This window comes from Stegostoma tigrinum, chromosome 12 (genome assembly GCF_030684315.1).
Source record: "Stegostoma tigrinum isolate sSteTig4 chromosome 12, sSteTig4.hap1, whole genome shotgun sequence".
NCBI lineage: Eukaryota > Metazoa > Chordata > Chondrichthyes > Orectolobiformes > Stegostomatidae > Stegostoma > Stegostoma tigrinum.
The window spans coordinates 30,301,663-30,317,292 of NC_081365.1; the positions used below are offsets into that span (position 1 = coordinate 30,301,663).

Here is a 15,630-nt window from a genome sequence, read left to right on the forward strand (position 1 = left end):
TTGAGTCCTAATGTCTTAATGATGAGGCAGAGGCAGCGAAAGAGACAGTTAGAAAAGTAAGTTAATCCTGAACTCTGGATCCTGTCCATGAGCCCAAAATATTTTTATCTCAAGAATCAGACAAAATGACTTTGAAACTCAGAACACAATTCATTTCTAGTCATTCCTCCATGTGAGTGGGAGTTCCATTCCTGAGAAACACCATGAATGATGAAATTCACAAGTGCAAAGTCCCTTTAAAATATGAGTTAAAATAGGTTAAAAATGGCAGATACATGGGTGTTACCTTGCAGATTCTGAATTTTATTGTTGCTCACCCTTTGGCTTGAATAGGCGAATTTGCAAGTTCTTATTTTACAGATACAGAGGATTCCAGTACTTTCAAAAATGTTGACTGCACCATTCTACATACCTTGAAATAATATAAATTCAGAATCACCAGCAACAGAGCTAACAATATTAGCAATGCAAAATGGCACTGACGTGTCGAGGAAGGAAGAATGGTATTTTTTGTGTCTTGTTCATCCATTAATGAAAGATCAATGTTCACTCGTACTTTTATATCTGCAGCAAAGAAAATCTTAATTTAATATTAACATTAGTCATTGGAAAAATGTTAGAGTCTACTATAAAGGAGTGAAATAACAGAACATTTGGAAGTACATAATATAATCAAGCAGAGTCAGCATGACTTCATAAACGAGAAACTATGCCTGACAAATTTAGAATTCTTTAGAGGAAGTACCAAGGATAGTTAAAAAGGAACTAGCAAATGTACCATATTTTCTACTTGCTGCCTATCATAGAAATTAAACAAAGAAGAAAAGTTATTCTATCTCCTCATCATGCAAGGAAACTCTGGATTCATTTATAATCCTTTTCCCAATTGAGGGGATAGACCTGAACTGAACCCAAACCATCTCCTCTTTGAAGCTATCTCACTATTCAATTCGAAATTTTCCCATGAACTTCTCAATGCTGTCAAGTCTGCCCAGCTCTGATCTTGCTATACTGAAGTCCACCCTCTGCCAATTGATTCTTCTCACTCTGGATTCATTCTAATTATTCCCCAACACCACGTAGCACCTAACGATACAATGTTCACCATCTCCCGAATGTTCTCCAACTGACAGACCATTCGGCCCACCGAAAATTCCTAGAACCAGGTCCAACAGTGCATTCTTTCTTGTGGGGATGAAGACATACTTTAAGCTAAAATATTAAAGTACTAATGAATCTTTAAGTATTACCTTTACATTCTTTATATTCTGTGCTGTTAAAATTATTCAAAATGGTGTCGGATCACGGCAAAATTGAAAGAGCTTTTGACTGTATTTTGCTGTCCTTCTCAATGCATGTTATATGTGACAATAAATCATTCATTCATTCACATCATTTGATCACATATTCCTGAAGACAACTTAGGAGCACTTGGCCTTCAACGTCCGTTACACTGCCAGTCTATATTTGGCAAATGGACTAAAGTCCCCCATTAATCTACTCTTTAATGCTGGCCTCTCTGTAATTCCCCAGATTTATCCCTCTGCATGCTTTTCACTAGTGGATGATCTATAGGTTGCACCTAGCAACGTAATTAGTACCCATTTTGTTCCTTAAGTTTAGACAAATTGATTTTTCCTTATTCCAAGACAGCATCTTTCTTCCAGCACACAATGCAATGTCAGAGAAAGCTTTATTCATGAAAGGATTATTCATTGAAAGAGAAAAGTTATTTTCAGTTGTATTGGTTAGTTCCTGAAGTGTACAGGCAAAATTTTCTAAATTTGAGCCAACAGCTTGAGCAAACCTATACTGAATTTGAAAGGGTGGAGCAAAGTAAATTTGAAAGGTCGACATGAACGTGAGAAGAAAATGCCACATAAAAAACTGAGAATTTCCCTCTTGGAACTACTTTTTGTAATAAGAACCCATGTTGATGACCAAAAGTTTACAGCTGGTACTCAGGCAGCAGAAGTGACTGACGGTTATGTACAACTAAACTGCAGCTGCCCCTGGCAAAATATGACCAAAAAAAATGGCTGTTTGTGGCTTTTCTTTTTTTAAAAAATCTGACAGGAAACAGTTGAACAGAATTGTAGGTGACGCAGCATTTCATGTTCCTCAAGTCATGGCCTTCACAGGCAGATCGCAAAATGCCTCTGAGAATCAGAATAGTGTCTTACAAAGATGGGGCTAGAACACAGAGTAAAACTCCTTTTTCTGAAGTGGGTAGTTCAGATGGAAACCTTATGATGCGAAATTTCCTATTTTAATATGAAAAAGAGAAATGGAAAGCTTGATCCACCTTAAATGATGCCTTTTAAATAACCATAATTCCATATTAGAGTAGACACATATTTGTAAAGTGATAGTAGTTTTAATGTATTAGGCATTGGGAAATATAATCAGATTTCTATAGGCAATCAGCCTTAGAAGCAGAGCCTGGTTTTGATAAACTCCCTTCGGTAAACTTTCCAAAAAAGGCCTTGCTAGTTTCAATGCAGGTCAGAAGAAAAGCCTGATCCTACAGTAATCAAGTCTTTCTAGGTAATTGTCTCTACTCATTAAATATACCCATACAGGTATATTGAGGTTATAAATGCAATCGATTAACAAACATTAAGGGATTCAACTGAATTTCCTTTAAATAAGTAGCGATAGGTTGTTAAGAGAAGCTTTAACTCCATCAGCAGGGAGATTGTGCATTTTTGATGATCTAATCAAGATAACTTTTAAAAGAATGCCAAAAGCTATATAACATTGCAAAGTAGGCAGAAACAATTGTGAAATACAGTCATTATGACCTCGAGAAAATAAACAATTGTAAGTACACAACCTAAGGAAGAGCCTGAAGAATAGGTGGAGAACGTTGGGAGAAATATTAATAGTCAAGGGTGATAAAAGGTCAGGTCCAGCATAATCTTAAAAAAACAAACATCTTTTATTGATGTGATAAAGCTGTAAAAGAGTTATTTATTCATTAACCACATGAGGGTGTCACTGGCTAGGCAGCATTTATTGCGCAATTAAGAATGGGCAGAGGGCAGTTAAGAATCAACCACATTGCTGTGGGTCTGGAGTCACATGTAGGACAGACCAGGTAAGGATGGCAGTTTCATTCCCCAAAGATCGATTTGTACAGCTAAATGCAGGACTCCAGCTCCTCTTTAAAATCCCCCTCTAACACCATGTTTCTGTCTCCCCCATAAACTCAAGAATGATACAGGGTGAGAGAGTATAATGAAGATGAGTAGTCACGGCAAAAAAAGAAGGGACAGCTGGGACGTCTCCAAGGTCCTCAGATCAGAACGGAAGGTGGCTGAAGATGGAGGCGAAAATCAAATGCCTGAATCTCGTAAGGGCTCTGGCATTTTAATATTGTGCTCTTAAAAACTGAAGATTGGAATGAAAAGAACTGCTTTAAAAACCAGCATTTGAAAGAATGGCTCGAAAGTTGTTAATCTGATGCCCATAGGAGGCATTGTAAAGAACTTTTTAAACAAGCAGGAATTGAAGTTCAACTCACTCCGACTGCAAGAACTGCAGATGTTGGAGTCAGAGATAACACAGCGTGGACCTGGAGGAACACAGCAGGCCAGGCAGCAACTGAAATTCAGATTGCTAACAATCTGGAACTGATAATATGTACTAATATGTTCCTTCTTGGCAACAAGAAGTTGATTAGACATTTTGACTAAATTCAGCTATTAAAGAAAAGATCTTTTCTTTCCCAACAACGTTGTGATTAATCTTCTGCTGGCTGAACAGTTTGGAGCTGGAAATAAACTTGAAGTTTATAAGTGGGTTTGAGTTTTAACTTAGTGTGTTACATTCCAATGGGTTTTTAATCTGTTTATCTCTAACTATGGGTTAATTACTTGCAATGAACAAGTCTTGGTTTGTATAAAATCCCGGCCTGTGCCTTCTATCAACTTGATCCAAAAATCAGGTTAATTGAGATGGCAATTTTTCCTTTCTGGACAAAAAAAACTTTAACATTTGATACAACTCCAGAAATAGTGGGGTTCAATTTATGAGGTCGCTTCCTCAGTGGGGAGCAACAATGTACACACTATAACAGTGGTACACTTCACTCATACTGCTAAAAGCTACAAACGGAGCAAATGGGACTGATTCGGGTTTAAAAGACTGAGGATGAAAAAGGAGCTGGAAAAGATAATACCATGGATCAAGTTATAACTTTATAACCAGGAATCTGGAGGTAAGCACTGCTGTGATGTAGCCACTCACCATCCCAACTTGGAAACTTATTGCCGTTTATTCAGTGTGATTGGCTCAAATTGATGGAACTCCCTCCCTAATGGCACTATGAGTCCACATGCAGCAAATGGACTGCAGTAGTTCAAGAAGGCAGTGCACCACCAGCTTCTCAAGGGCAGCTAGGAATGTGAAATAAATGCTGGCCCAGCCACTGATGCCCACAAATGAAATAAAAACATGTAGACCTGAAGACACAGTCACAGAAGGGCATGGAAGCAGCAGTCTAACCAACTACTTGTTGGCAATGGACATTTATATGACATGGTGGCAATGGTTTTGATCTAGCTACAATATAATGACAAAAAAAGTGGTCTCACAAATTACGAGCATCTTAGGAAACCAGTCAGGAAATAGTGGCATGCTACATCAATGAGGTGACCACCAGCTTTAAGAAACCATTATGAAATTGGGCACGCACCAATCCAAAACAAACACTTTGCCATTCATGCATTGCCAAGCCAATCAAAGCTCAGGAAGACCACTGGTTCAGCATAGGGGATGTTGTTAGTACGGATTAATTAGCTGTTTGGTGCACCGTAAGAAGACAGGAGAACTTCAGTTAAAAGAAAAATAAATTCAGTCAGCCAGAATTTATAAGCTGGTATCCCAAGAGAGACAAATTCATTGCCTTTACTGAATATCATTCATTTGTACTTATTGCAATAAATTAATAAATTCTGTGAAACAATACTCATACCCAGACTGGTACTATCGCTAATCGGGATCGGAAGACCTTTTTGCTGGCTGCTCTCAATCTCAGTCTATAATTGTAAGTGACTTGAGTTTCATAATTAAAGGAGAATTGGAAACCCTGGAGACTTTATTCTATAATTAATCATTCTACTGAGCAATCTGCAACTTGTCTTTTAAAAAGCGCAAGGCCTAAACCCAGTTAATCTGTTTGCTATGAAATTGATAAGTTGGTGGAAGCAAACATAGAAGCACAACATTGTTGTCCAGTATTTTATGTTCCTTTATTTCAAGTAACTAATGTCAGAGCTGATTCACATTTCAATTATTTTGTGCTGGAATTTCTATTAAAACCGCAAATAACTGCCATGTTACAAAGAATCAGCTTGGCCTTTTGGTCTTCTCCTGTCTTTAAATTCATGTGTATTTGAATATATGGTCAAAGTAGACTTACTGAACCATGGGAATACTGTAAAGGAATCCCAGAAGATATTCACACTCCAGATTTCTGTCAGTAATTGGATTTGTTGGCTGACTGGCAAGTTCTGCACCTAACCATACATGCATAAAACTTACTAAATTCAGAAGGAGGAGAAAGACAGAAGTAAATTTGTGAAAATGAAGGATGTGTTAACGACAACACTGTGGGTGGCATGATGGCTCAGTAGTTACTAAGCAATCACAGCATCAGGGGCCAAGGTTCGATTCTAGACTCATGCAACTGCAAATTTCACAGACAGACATTCTCCCTGTCTGCATGGGTTTCCCCTTGGTACTCAGGTTTCCTCCCACAATCCAAAGATGTGTAAGTTAAGTGGATTGGCCATGCTAAATTGCCCATGGTGTCCAGGCCAGCACATGCTAGATGGATTAGCCATGAGAAATGCACAGTTATACTGGGACTGATGTTCCAGGCACTCACCATCCTTCACCTGAAGGACTTGCCTCTCATCTCAAACTCCTCCCCGCTGCGTCCCCTAGTAATTAACCCCTCCACCCTGGGAAAAAGCCTCATACTTTCTCCTCTATCCGTGCCATTCACAATCTTATAAACCTCAATCTGCACTCCAGTGAAAACAACCCCAGTCTATTCAACCTTTCTTCAAAGCTAAAATCCCCTATACCAGGGAACATCTTGGTAAACCTTATCTGCACCAACTCCAAAGCAAGCACATCCTTCTGACAGTGTGATCGCCTGAACTGTATGCGATATTCCAAGTGTGGCCCAACTAAAGTTCAACAAAACTGCAGCATGGTTTGTAAAATGTGAGGCTGGATGAACACAGCAGGCCCAGCAGCATCTCAGGAGCACAAAAGCTGACGTTTCGGGCCTAGACCCTTCATCAGAGAGGGGGATGGGGTGAGGGTTCTGGAATAAATAGGGAGAGAGGGGGAGGCGGACCGAAGATGGAGAGAAAAGAAGATAGGTGGAGAGGAGAGTATAGGTGGGGAATTGGGGAGGGGATAGGTCAGTCCAGGGAAGATGGACAGGTCAAGGAGGTGGGATGAGGTTAGTAGGTAGGAGATGGAGGTGCGGCTTGGGGTGGGAGGAAGGGATGGGTGAGAGGAAGAACAGGTTAGGGAGGCAGAGACAGGCTGGACTGGTTTTGGGATGCAGTGGGTGGAGGGGAAGAGCTGGGCTGGTTGTGTGGTGCAGTGGGGGGAGGGGACGAACTGGGCTGGTTTTGGGATGCGGTGGGGGAAGAGGAGATTTTGAAGCTGGTGAAGTCCACATTGATACCATTGGGCTGCAGGGTTCCCAAGTGGAATATGAGTTGCTGTTCCTGCAACCTTCGGGTGGCATCACTGTGGCACTGCAGGAGGCCCATGATGGACATGTCGTCTAAGGAATGGGAGGGGGAGTGGAAATGGAAATGGGGGAGATGCGGTCAAAGGCGTTCTCGACCACTGTGGGGGGAAAGTTGCGGTCCTTGAAGAACTTGGACATCTGGGAGGTGCAGTTGTTTATTGCGAACTAAGCGTGGGTGTTCTGCAAAGCGGTCCCCAAGCCTCCGCTTGGTTTCCCTAATGTAGAGGAAGCCACACCGGGTACAATGGATACAGTATACCACATTGGCAGATGTGCAGGTGAATCTCTGCTTAATATGGAAAGTCATCTTGGGGCTTGGGACAGGAGAGAGGGAGGAGGTGTGGGGGCAAGTGTAGCATTTCCTGCAGTTGCAGGGGAAGGTGCCGGGTGTGGTGGGGTTGGAGGGCAGTGTGGAGCAAACAAGGGAGTCACGGAGAGAGTGGTCCCTCCGGAAAGCAGACAAGGGTGGGGACGTAAAAATGACCTGGGTGGTGGGGTCGGATTGTAGATGGCGGAAGTGTCGGAGGATGATGCGTTGTATCTGGGGGTTGGTGGGGTGGTATGTGAGAACGAGGGGGATCCTCTTTGGGCGGTTGTGGCGGGGGTGGGGTGTGAGGGATGTGTTGCGGGAAATGCGGTCAAGGGCATTCTCGACCACTGTGGGTGGAAAGTTGCAGTCCTTGAAGAACTTGGACATCTGGGATGTGCGGGAGTGGAATGCCTCATCGTGGAAGCAGATGCGGCGGAGGCGGAGGAATTGGGAATAGGGGATGGAATTTTTGCAGGAGGGTGGGTGGAAGGAGGTGTATTCTAGGTAGCTGTGGGACTCGGTGGGCTTGAAATGGACATCAGTTACAAGCTGGTTGCCTGAGATGGAGACTGAGAGGTCCAGGAAGGTGAGGGATGTGCTGGAGATGGCCCAGGTGAACTGAAGGTTGGGGTGTAAGGTGTTGGTGAAGTGGATGAACTGTTCGAGCTCCTCTGGGGAGCAAGAGGTGGCACCATACAGTCATCAATGTACCCTGGACTGACCTATCCCCTCCCTACCTCCCCACCTATACTCTCCTCTCCACCTATCTTCTTTTCTCTCCATCTTCGGTCTGCCTCCCCTTCTCTCCCTATTTATTCCAGAACCCTCACCCCATCCCCCTCTCTGATGAAGGTTCTAGGCCCGAAACGTCCGCTTTTGTGCTCCTGAAATGCTGCTTGGCCTGCTGTGTTCATCCAGCCTCACATTTTATTATCTTGGATTCTCCAGCATCTGCAGTTCCCATTATCACTGCAGCATGGTTTGTGTTGCCTTATAGCCAATGCCCCTCCTAATGAAAACAAGCATGCCATAAGCTTTTTTCGCAACCTTACCCACCTGCGCTGCCACCTTCAGTGATCTGTAGACCTGCACATCCAGATCTGCCTGCATATCAATACTCCTAAAGGGCTCTGCCATTCACTTTATAATTTTCATCTGTTCTTGACGTTCTAAATTCATCCACCTCACATCTGCCTGGGATTAAATGCCATCTACCATTTTTATGACCAACTAATCTATGTCCTGCTGTGTCCTATGACAAATCTTTCTCACTAACCCCAACTCTACCAATCTTTGTATTGTCTGCAAACTTACTAATTAGACCAGCTATGTTTTCCTCCAAATTACTTACGTAGACCACGAACAGTTTAGGTCCCAGCACTGCAGAACACCACAAGTCACAACACTCCACTCTGAAAAGCATCCTTCCACCACAACCCTCTGTATCCATCTTGCTAGTTCACCCCGATACCATGTGGCTTCACCTTTTGTACTATTCTGCCACGAGGGACCTTGTCAAATGCTTTACTGAAGTCCATGTAGATAACATTAACTGCTCTTCCGACAATCACCTTCTATCATGTTAGTAAGGTATGACCTCCCCTGCACAAAACCATGCTGTCTATCACTAACAGATCCATTTGCTTCTAAATATGTATAAATCTTGTCCCCGAGAATAAATTCTAATAACTTCCCTACTACCGACATGAGACTCACAGGCCTGTAATTACCCGGACCACCCCGCCACCCTCCTTAAATAATGGGGCAACATTGGCTATTCTCCAGTCCTCTGGGATCTCACCTGTGGCCAAAGAGGGTACAAAGATGTCTGTCAATGCTCCAGCTATTTGGTTTCTTGCCTCCATCAATATTCTGGGACAGATCCCATCAGGACCTGGGGACTTATCTATTGTAATACTTTTTAGTAGCAACCTGGCTTAGAAATCCAGCACTCCCCTCCCTGAGATGATTCTCCAACAATTCCTTCTCTTTGGTGAATACTACATAAAGTATTCATTTGGGAACTTCACTCAGTTCTCCTGGCTCCACACACAGTCTTCCTCCTTTGTCCCCGAGTGAGCCAACCCTTCCTCTGGCTACCCTCTTGTTTTTTTGTACATGTACAAAACCCTTTGGATTCTCCTAAATCTTATTTGTTAACAACTTTTCATTGCCTCTTATAGCACTTCTAATTCCTTGTTTAAGTTGTTTTCTACTTTCCTTTTATAATTCAAGGGCTTCATCAGTTTGCATCCTCCTACACCTTACTAAGGCTTCCTTTTTTTTTGACCAAAATCATCGCATCCCTGGTCATCCAAGGTGCGCGTAACTTGCTATAGCCATCCTTCATTCTTGTAGGAACGTGCCGCTCCTGACCTCTACTGCCGTTTTAAATACTCCCACACATCTGACATAATTTACCCTCAAATGTGATTGCTGACATGTGTGCTTAAAATTCCACATGCAAACCGCAGGATAAATGAGGGAATGGGTGAAATTATATGGTCAAAAGGCACTTTAAGAAGTGACATCCAGGAAAGAAAAATGTCAGTATTTTGAACATTTGATCAAAGTTGTAAAGCCACAAGAATCGCTTCCACATGGTAAAGTGGAGAGAACTTGGAGTTGGATGATGGAGATTACAGAACAGTTTCAGATGAATGACAGTGGTTTGTGAGGATATAATTGTATCAGTGATAATGGGAACTGCACATGCTGGAGAATCCAAGATAACAAAGTGTGGAGCTGGATGAACACAGCAGGCCAAGCAGCATCTCAGGAGCACAAAAGCTGACGTTTCGGGCCGAGACCCAGCTTTTGTGCTCCTGAGATGCTGCTTGGCCTGCTGTGTTCATCCAGCTCCACACTTTGTTATCTTTGTGAGGATATACCTGGCTTATCTGCCTGGTGCTATCGTGATAAAAGACCTCCTGGTGGAAAGTGCAACAGGCAGAACAACAGTAATAAAACATATCTCTATAGAAATTGCACCATTTTCCTGTGACGAGCTTACTCAGGGATCCCAGCAACTATTAATATCAGCAGGGAAATCTGAAAGGAATATTCCAAAGCTACTGCTACATTAGAATATAACAGCACACACCCAGACTTTGATAACTGAAATGCCCCACGTGCAAAGAAGTTGAGGTTGATTTCAAATCCAGGTAAGTCAAGTTCTGGCTTGCTCCTCAAACTTTAACGGTGAGTGATTGCAACACTCAGAAGTCAATACATAATTTGTTCACTTAGGGTTAAAGATAGTTTCTTAAGAAATTAATACTGTCTTAAATACACCGAGTAACACTCAGATTAAATGCTACTTCATCCAATGGTTGACTTTCCAGAGCTCACGCTGACATCTTTAGCTAGAAGAGGACTTTTAGAACTGCACCAGCTACATTATAGGTGCAGACAAGAAGAGTATTAAAATCCTCACCTTTTCCACAAGGGCAAGGATGGGAAAGCTCAACAGTCGCCCTGATGCCATTAAATGTTGGAATAGATAAATTCCAAAATATCTCAATTAAACGAGCTTGGTGATAATACTGGTGTACTTCCCACCTGCTCACAAAGCCAATAGCTATTCACACATATTTAAACTATATCTAAAACGGATCTTGTGTACTGGAGCTTCTGTACTCGTTTTGAAATTGTCTCTTGCTCAAGGGCCAAACACATTTCTCTGAAACATTTTTTTTTTAAAACAAAACTGTGAACTTGTCCAATTCAACATTTTCTAATGTTTTTTAACTTTTAAAGATTCAATAAACCATATTTTACTGCTGTCAACTCCACGGGCATTTGAGGAAACACTGATGCTGCCTTGCACTTTGTCCATTCGTTTTACTGAATAGAAAATGGGACAAAGCAGCTGTCAACGTCATTTCAGGCAAAATTCCCATCAATAACATTCCGAACTTTGAATACAAAAAATCAATAAAAGTCCCCAAGTTTAAAATAAAGTTTGTTGAACAGGTCTCATGCAACCAGCAGCTCATCAACTAGACATTAAAATTTCTTTAAACAAATGGCTGCGATATATGATCCCACTGGCAAGGTGTCTAGTGAACATGGCAAAGATCAGAAAGTTCACATCAGGTTTCATTCCCCGATACCTGTGTGTTCAGTTCACTGCCCTCAGATTATCTCAAAGTTGAGAGCAGTGACAGCTGTACTATCTTGGGCATTTACTATCCACCTCAGCCATCATCTAAATAACATGCTGAGTGGTGTAGGTGTGCACAGCCTCACAAAAAAAAGGATAGCTTAAGACATCTTAGGATTTCCAACCTCTCTAATAATAAGAAAGTTAGCATTAAGACACTTTATCTAAATGCTCGTAGTATTCGCAACAAAGTAGATGAATTAACAGCACAAATCCTCTTGAACGATTATGATGTGGTAGGCATCACAGAGACATGGTTGTAGGGAGCTCAGGATTGGCAGTTAAACATCCAAGGATTCACAACATATCAAAAAGACAGGGAGGTGGGCAGAAGGGGTGGGGTTGCCTTGTTAGTTAAGAATGGAATTAAATCTACGGCACTGAATGACAACAGGGTCAGAGGATGTGGAGTCTGTGTGGGTGGAGTTGAGGAACGACAAAGGCAAAAAAAACTATAATGGGAGTTATGTACAGACCTCCTAACAGTGATCAGGACCAGAGGTGTAAGATACACTGAGAAATAGATAGGACATGTCAGAAAGGCAAGGTCACGGTGACCATGGGGGACTTCGATATGCAGGTGGATTGGGAGAATAATGTTGCCGGTGGATCCAAAGAATGGGAATTCAAAGAATGTTTGCAGGATGGCTTTTTGGAACAGCTTGTGATGGAGCCCACAAGGGAGAAGGCTATTCTGGACTTAGTGCTATGTAAGAGCCAGACTTTATAAAAGACCTTAAAGTAAAGGAGCACTTAGGAGGCAGCGATCATAATATGGTAGAGTTCAGTCTGCAGTATAAAAGAAGGAAGGCAAAATTGGATGTAATGGTGTTACAGTTAAATAAAAGTAATTACAGGGGCATGAGAGAGGAATTGACGAAAATCAACTGGAAGCAGAGCCTGACGGGGAAGACAGCAGAGCAACAATGCCAGGAGTTTCTGGGGGTAATTGAGGACACAGTAAAGAGGTTCATCCCAAAGAAAAGAAAGATTATCCGGGGTGGGATTAGACAGCCATGGCTGACAAAGGAAGTCAGGAAATGTATCAAAGAAGAAGAGACAGCTATAAAGTGGCCAAGAGCACTGGGGTATCAGAAGATTGGGAAGGCTACAAAAACAAACAGAGGATAACAAAGAGAGCAATAAGGAAGGAGAGGATCAAATATGAAGGTAGGCTAGCTAGTAATATTAGAAATGATAGTAAAAGCTTCTTTCGATACATAAGAAACAAACGAGAGGCAAAAGTAGATATTGGGCAGCTCCAAATTGATGCTGGAAGGCTAGTGATGGGAGATAAGGAAATAACTGAAGAGCTTAATAAGTACTTTGCGTCAGTCTTCACAGCAGAAGACATGAGTAGTATGCCAACAATTAGGGAGAGCCAGGGGGCAGAGTTGAGTACGGTAGGCATTACAAAAGAGAAGGTGCTAGAAAAGCTAAAAGGTCTAAAAATTGATAACCCTCCTGGCCCCGATGGGCTACATCCTAGAGTTCTGAGGGAGGTGGCTTAGGAAATAGCAGAGGCTTTGGTTGTGATCTTTCAAAAGTCACTGGAGTCAGGGAAAGTCCGAGATGATTGGAAAATTGCTGTCGTACACCCTTGTTAAAGAAAGGATCAAGGCAAAAGATGAAATATTATAGCTGATTAGCCTAACCTCGGTAGTTGGTAAAATTCTTGAATCCATTGTCAAGGATGAGATTTCTAAATTCCTGGAAGTGCAGGGTCAGATTAGAACAAGTCAGCATGGATTTAGTAAGGGGAGGGCGTGCCCGACGAACTTGTTGGAATTCTTTGAAGAGGTAACAAGTATGTTAGACCAGGGAAACCCAGTAGATGTTATCTATCTAGACTTCCAAAAGGCCTTTGATACAGTGCCTCACGGGAGGCTGCTGAGCAAGGTGAGGGCCCGTGGTGTTCGAGGTGAGCTACTGGCTTGGATTGAGGATTGGCTGTCTGACAGAAGGCAGAGAGTTGGGATAAAAGGCTCATTTTCAGAATGGCAGCCGGTGAAAAGTGGTGTCCTGCAGGGTTCAGTGTTGGGGCCGCAGTTGTCCACCTTATATATTAATGATCTGGATGAAGGGACTGGGGGCATTCTGGCGAAGTTTGCCAATGATACGAAGATAGGTGGACAGGCAGGTAGTACTGAGGAGGTGGGGAAGCTGCAGAAAGATTTAGACAGTTTAGGAGAGTGGTCCAGGAAATGGCTGATGAAATTCAATGTGAGTAAGTGTGAGGTTTTGCACTTTGGAACAAAGAATACAGGCATGGACTATTTTCTAAATGGTGATAAAATTCGTAAAGCAGAAGTACAAAGGGATCTGTGAGTGTTGGTCCAGGATTCTCTAAAGGTTAACTTGCAGTTAGAGTCCGTGATTAAGAAAGCGAATGCAATGTTGTCGTTTATGTCAAGAGGGTTGGAATATAAAAGCAGCGATGTGCTTCTGAGGCTTTATAAAGCTCTAGTTAGGCCCCATTTAGAATACTGTGTCCAATTTTGGGCCCCACACCTCAGGAAGGAAATACTAGCCCTGGAGCGTGTCCAGCGGAGATTCACATGGATGATCCCTGGAATGGTAGGTTTAATGTATGATGAACGGCTAAGGATCCTGGGATTGTACTCATTAGAGTTTAGAAGGTTGAGGGGGGATCTAATACAAACTTACAAGATAATGTATGGTTTAGAAGGGGTGGACGCTAGGAAGTTGTTTCCGTTAGGCGGGGAGACTAGGACCCGTGGGCACAACCTTAAAATTAGGGGGGGTAAATTTAAAACTGAAATGAGACGACATTTCTTCAGCCAGAGAGTGGTGGGCTTGTGGAATTCATTGCCACAGAGTGCAGTGGAGGCCGGGACGTTGGATGCCTTCAAGGCAGAGATCGACAAATTCTTGATCTCAGAAGGAATCAAGGGCTACAGGGAGAGTGCAGGAAAGTGGAGTTGAAATGCCCATCAGCCATGATTTAAATGGTGGAGTGGACTTGATGGGCTGAATGACCTTACTTCCACTCCTACGTCTTATGGTCTAAATAAGTGAAATATTTAGAAATAAAATTAACAAATTAAAATATTGAAGACAGAAGAGGAGAACGACACTATAACTCAATTCTGCTCTCCCTCTTGAATGTGACACAGGAGTGCGGAAGAATCTTTGTCAGATTTAATACAGTCCAAAGAAAATTTGGAGAAAGCAGGTTTGACAGGTTGGCATAACATCGAGGGCCGAAGGGCCTGTACTGTGCTGTAATGTTCTATGTTCTATGTTAAAGCCATTCAGAGGGTGTTGAAAGCAGGAATCAGAAAGAACCACACAGAAATCCCGAGGAAAAGAAATAGTACCAGACAGCGAGCATAGAACATAAAACAATACAGCGTAGTACAGGCCCTTTGGCCCTCGATGTTGCACCAACCCGTGAACTCATCTAAGCCCCTCCCCCTACATTATCCCATCATTATCCAAATGCTTATCCAAGGACTGTTTAAATGCCCCTAATGTTGCTGAGTTAACTACATTGGCAGGAAGGGTGTTCCACGCCCTTACCACTCTCCGAGTAAAGAACCTGCCTCCGACATCTGTCTTAAATCTATCACCCCTCAATTTGTAGCTATGCCCCCTCGTACAAGCTGACATCATCATACTAGGAAAAAGACTCTCACTGTCCACCCTATCTAATCCTCTGATAAACTTGTATGTCTCTATTAAATCTCCTCTTAGCCTTCTTCTCTCCAATGAGAACAGACACATGTCCCTTGCCTTTCTTCATAAGACCTTCGCTCCAGACCAGGCAATATTCTGGTAAATCTCCTCTGCATCTTTTTCTAGTGCATACAGTTCTGGTTGCCCCATTACATGAAGGACGTGGAAGCAATATTCCAAGTGAGGCCGTACTAGAGTTTTGTACAGTTGCAGCATGACATGACGGCTCCGGAACTCAATCCCTCTACCAATAAAACCTAATACACAGTATGCCTTCTTAACAGCACTATCAACCTGGGTGGCAACTTTCAGCGATCTATGTACATGGACACCAAGATCCCTCTGCACATCCACACTACCAGGAATCTTTCCATTAACCCAGTATTCTGCCTTCCTATTATTCTTCCCAAAGTGAATCACCTCACATTTATCTGCATTGAACTCCATTTGCTACCTTTCAGCCCAATTCTGCAGTTTACCCAAGTCTCCCTGCAACCTGCGACATTCTTCCACACTGTCCACCACTCCACCGACTTTACTGTCATCTGCAAACTTACTAACCCATCCACCTATGCCTGCGTCCAAGTCATTTATAAAAATGACAAACAGCAGTGGTCCCAAAACAGATCCTTGTGGCAGTCCACTAGGAAGCGGACTCTCGGCTGAATATTTTCC

At 42.5% G+C, this 15,630-nt stretch overlaps 1 protein-coding gene across 14 annotated transcripts in view; it reads right to left on the reverse strand.

Annotated features, from left to right (window-relative positions):
- The window catches only part of LOC125457319 (NXPE family member 3-like), a 102,296-nt gene that overhangs the window by 31,624 nt on the left and 55,042 nt on the right, over positions 1 to 15,630 (reverse strand). For 8 of the 14 annotated variants that reach the window (XM_048541394.2, XM_048541406.2, XM_059650257.1 and 5 more), the window contains one exon: positions 413 to 564. The exons of 5 other annotated variants lie outside the window; for them this stretch is intronic. In XM_048541394.2, the coding sequence (XP_048397351.2) occupies positions 413 to 564 (152 nt within the window). Of the gene's footprint in view, positions 1 to 412; positions 565 to 15,630 lie in introns of those variants that run through there. One more of the 14 variants, XM_048541402.2, reaches the window with a different exon arrangement.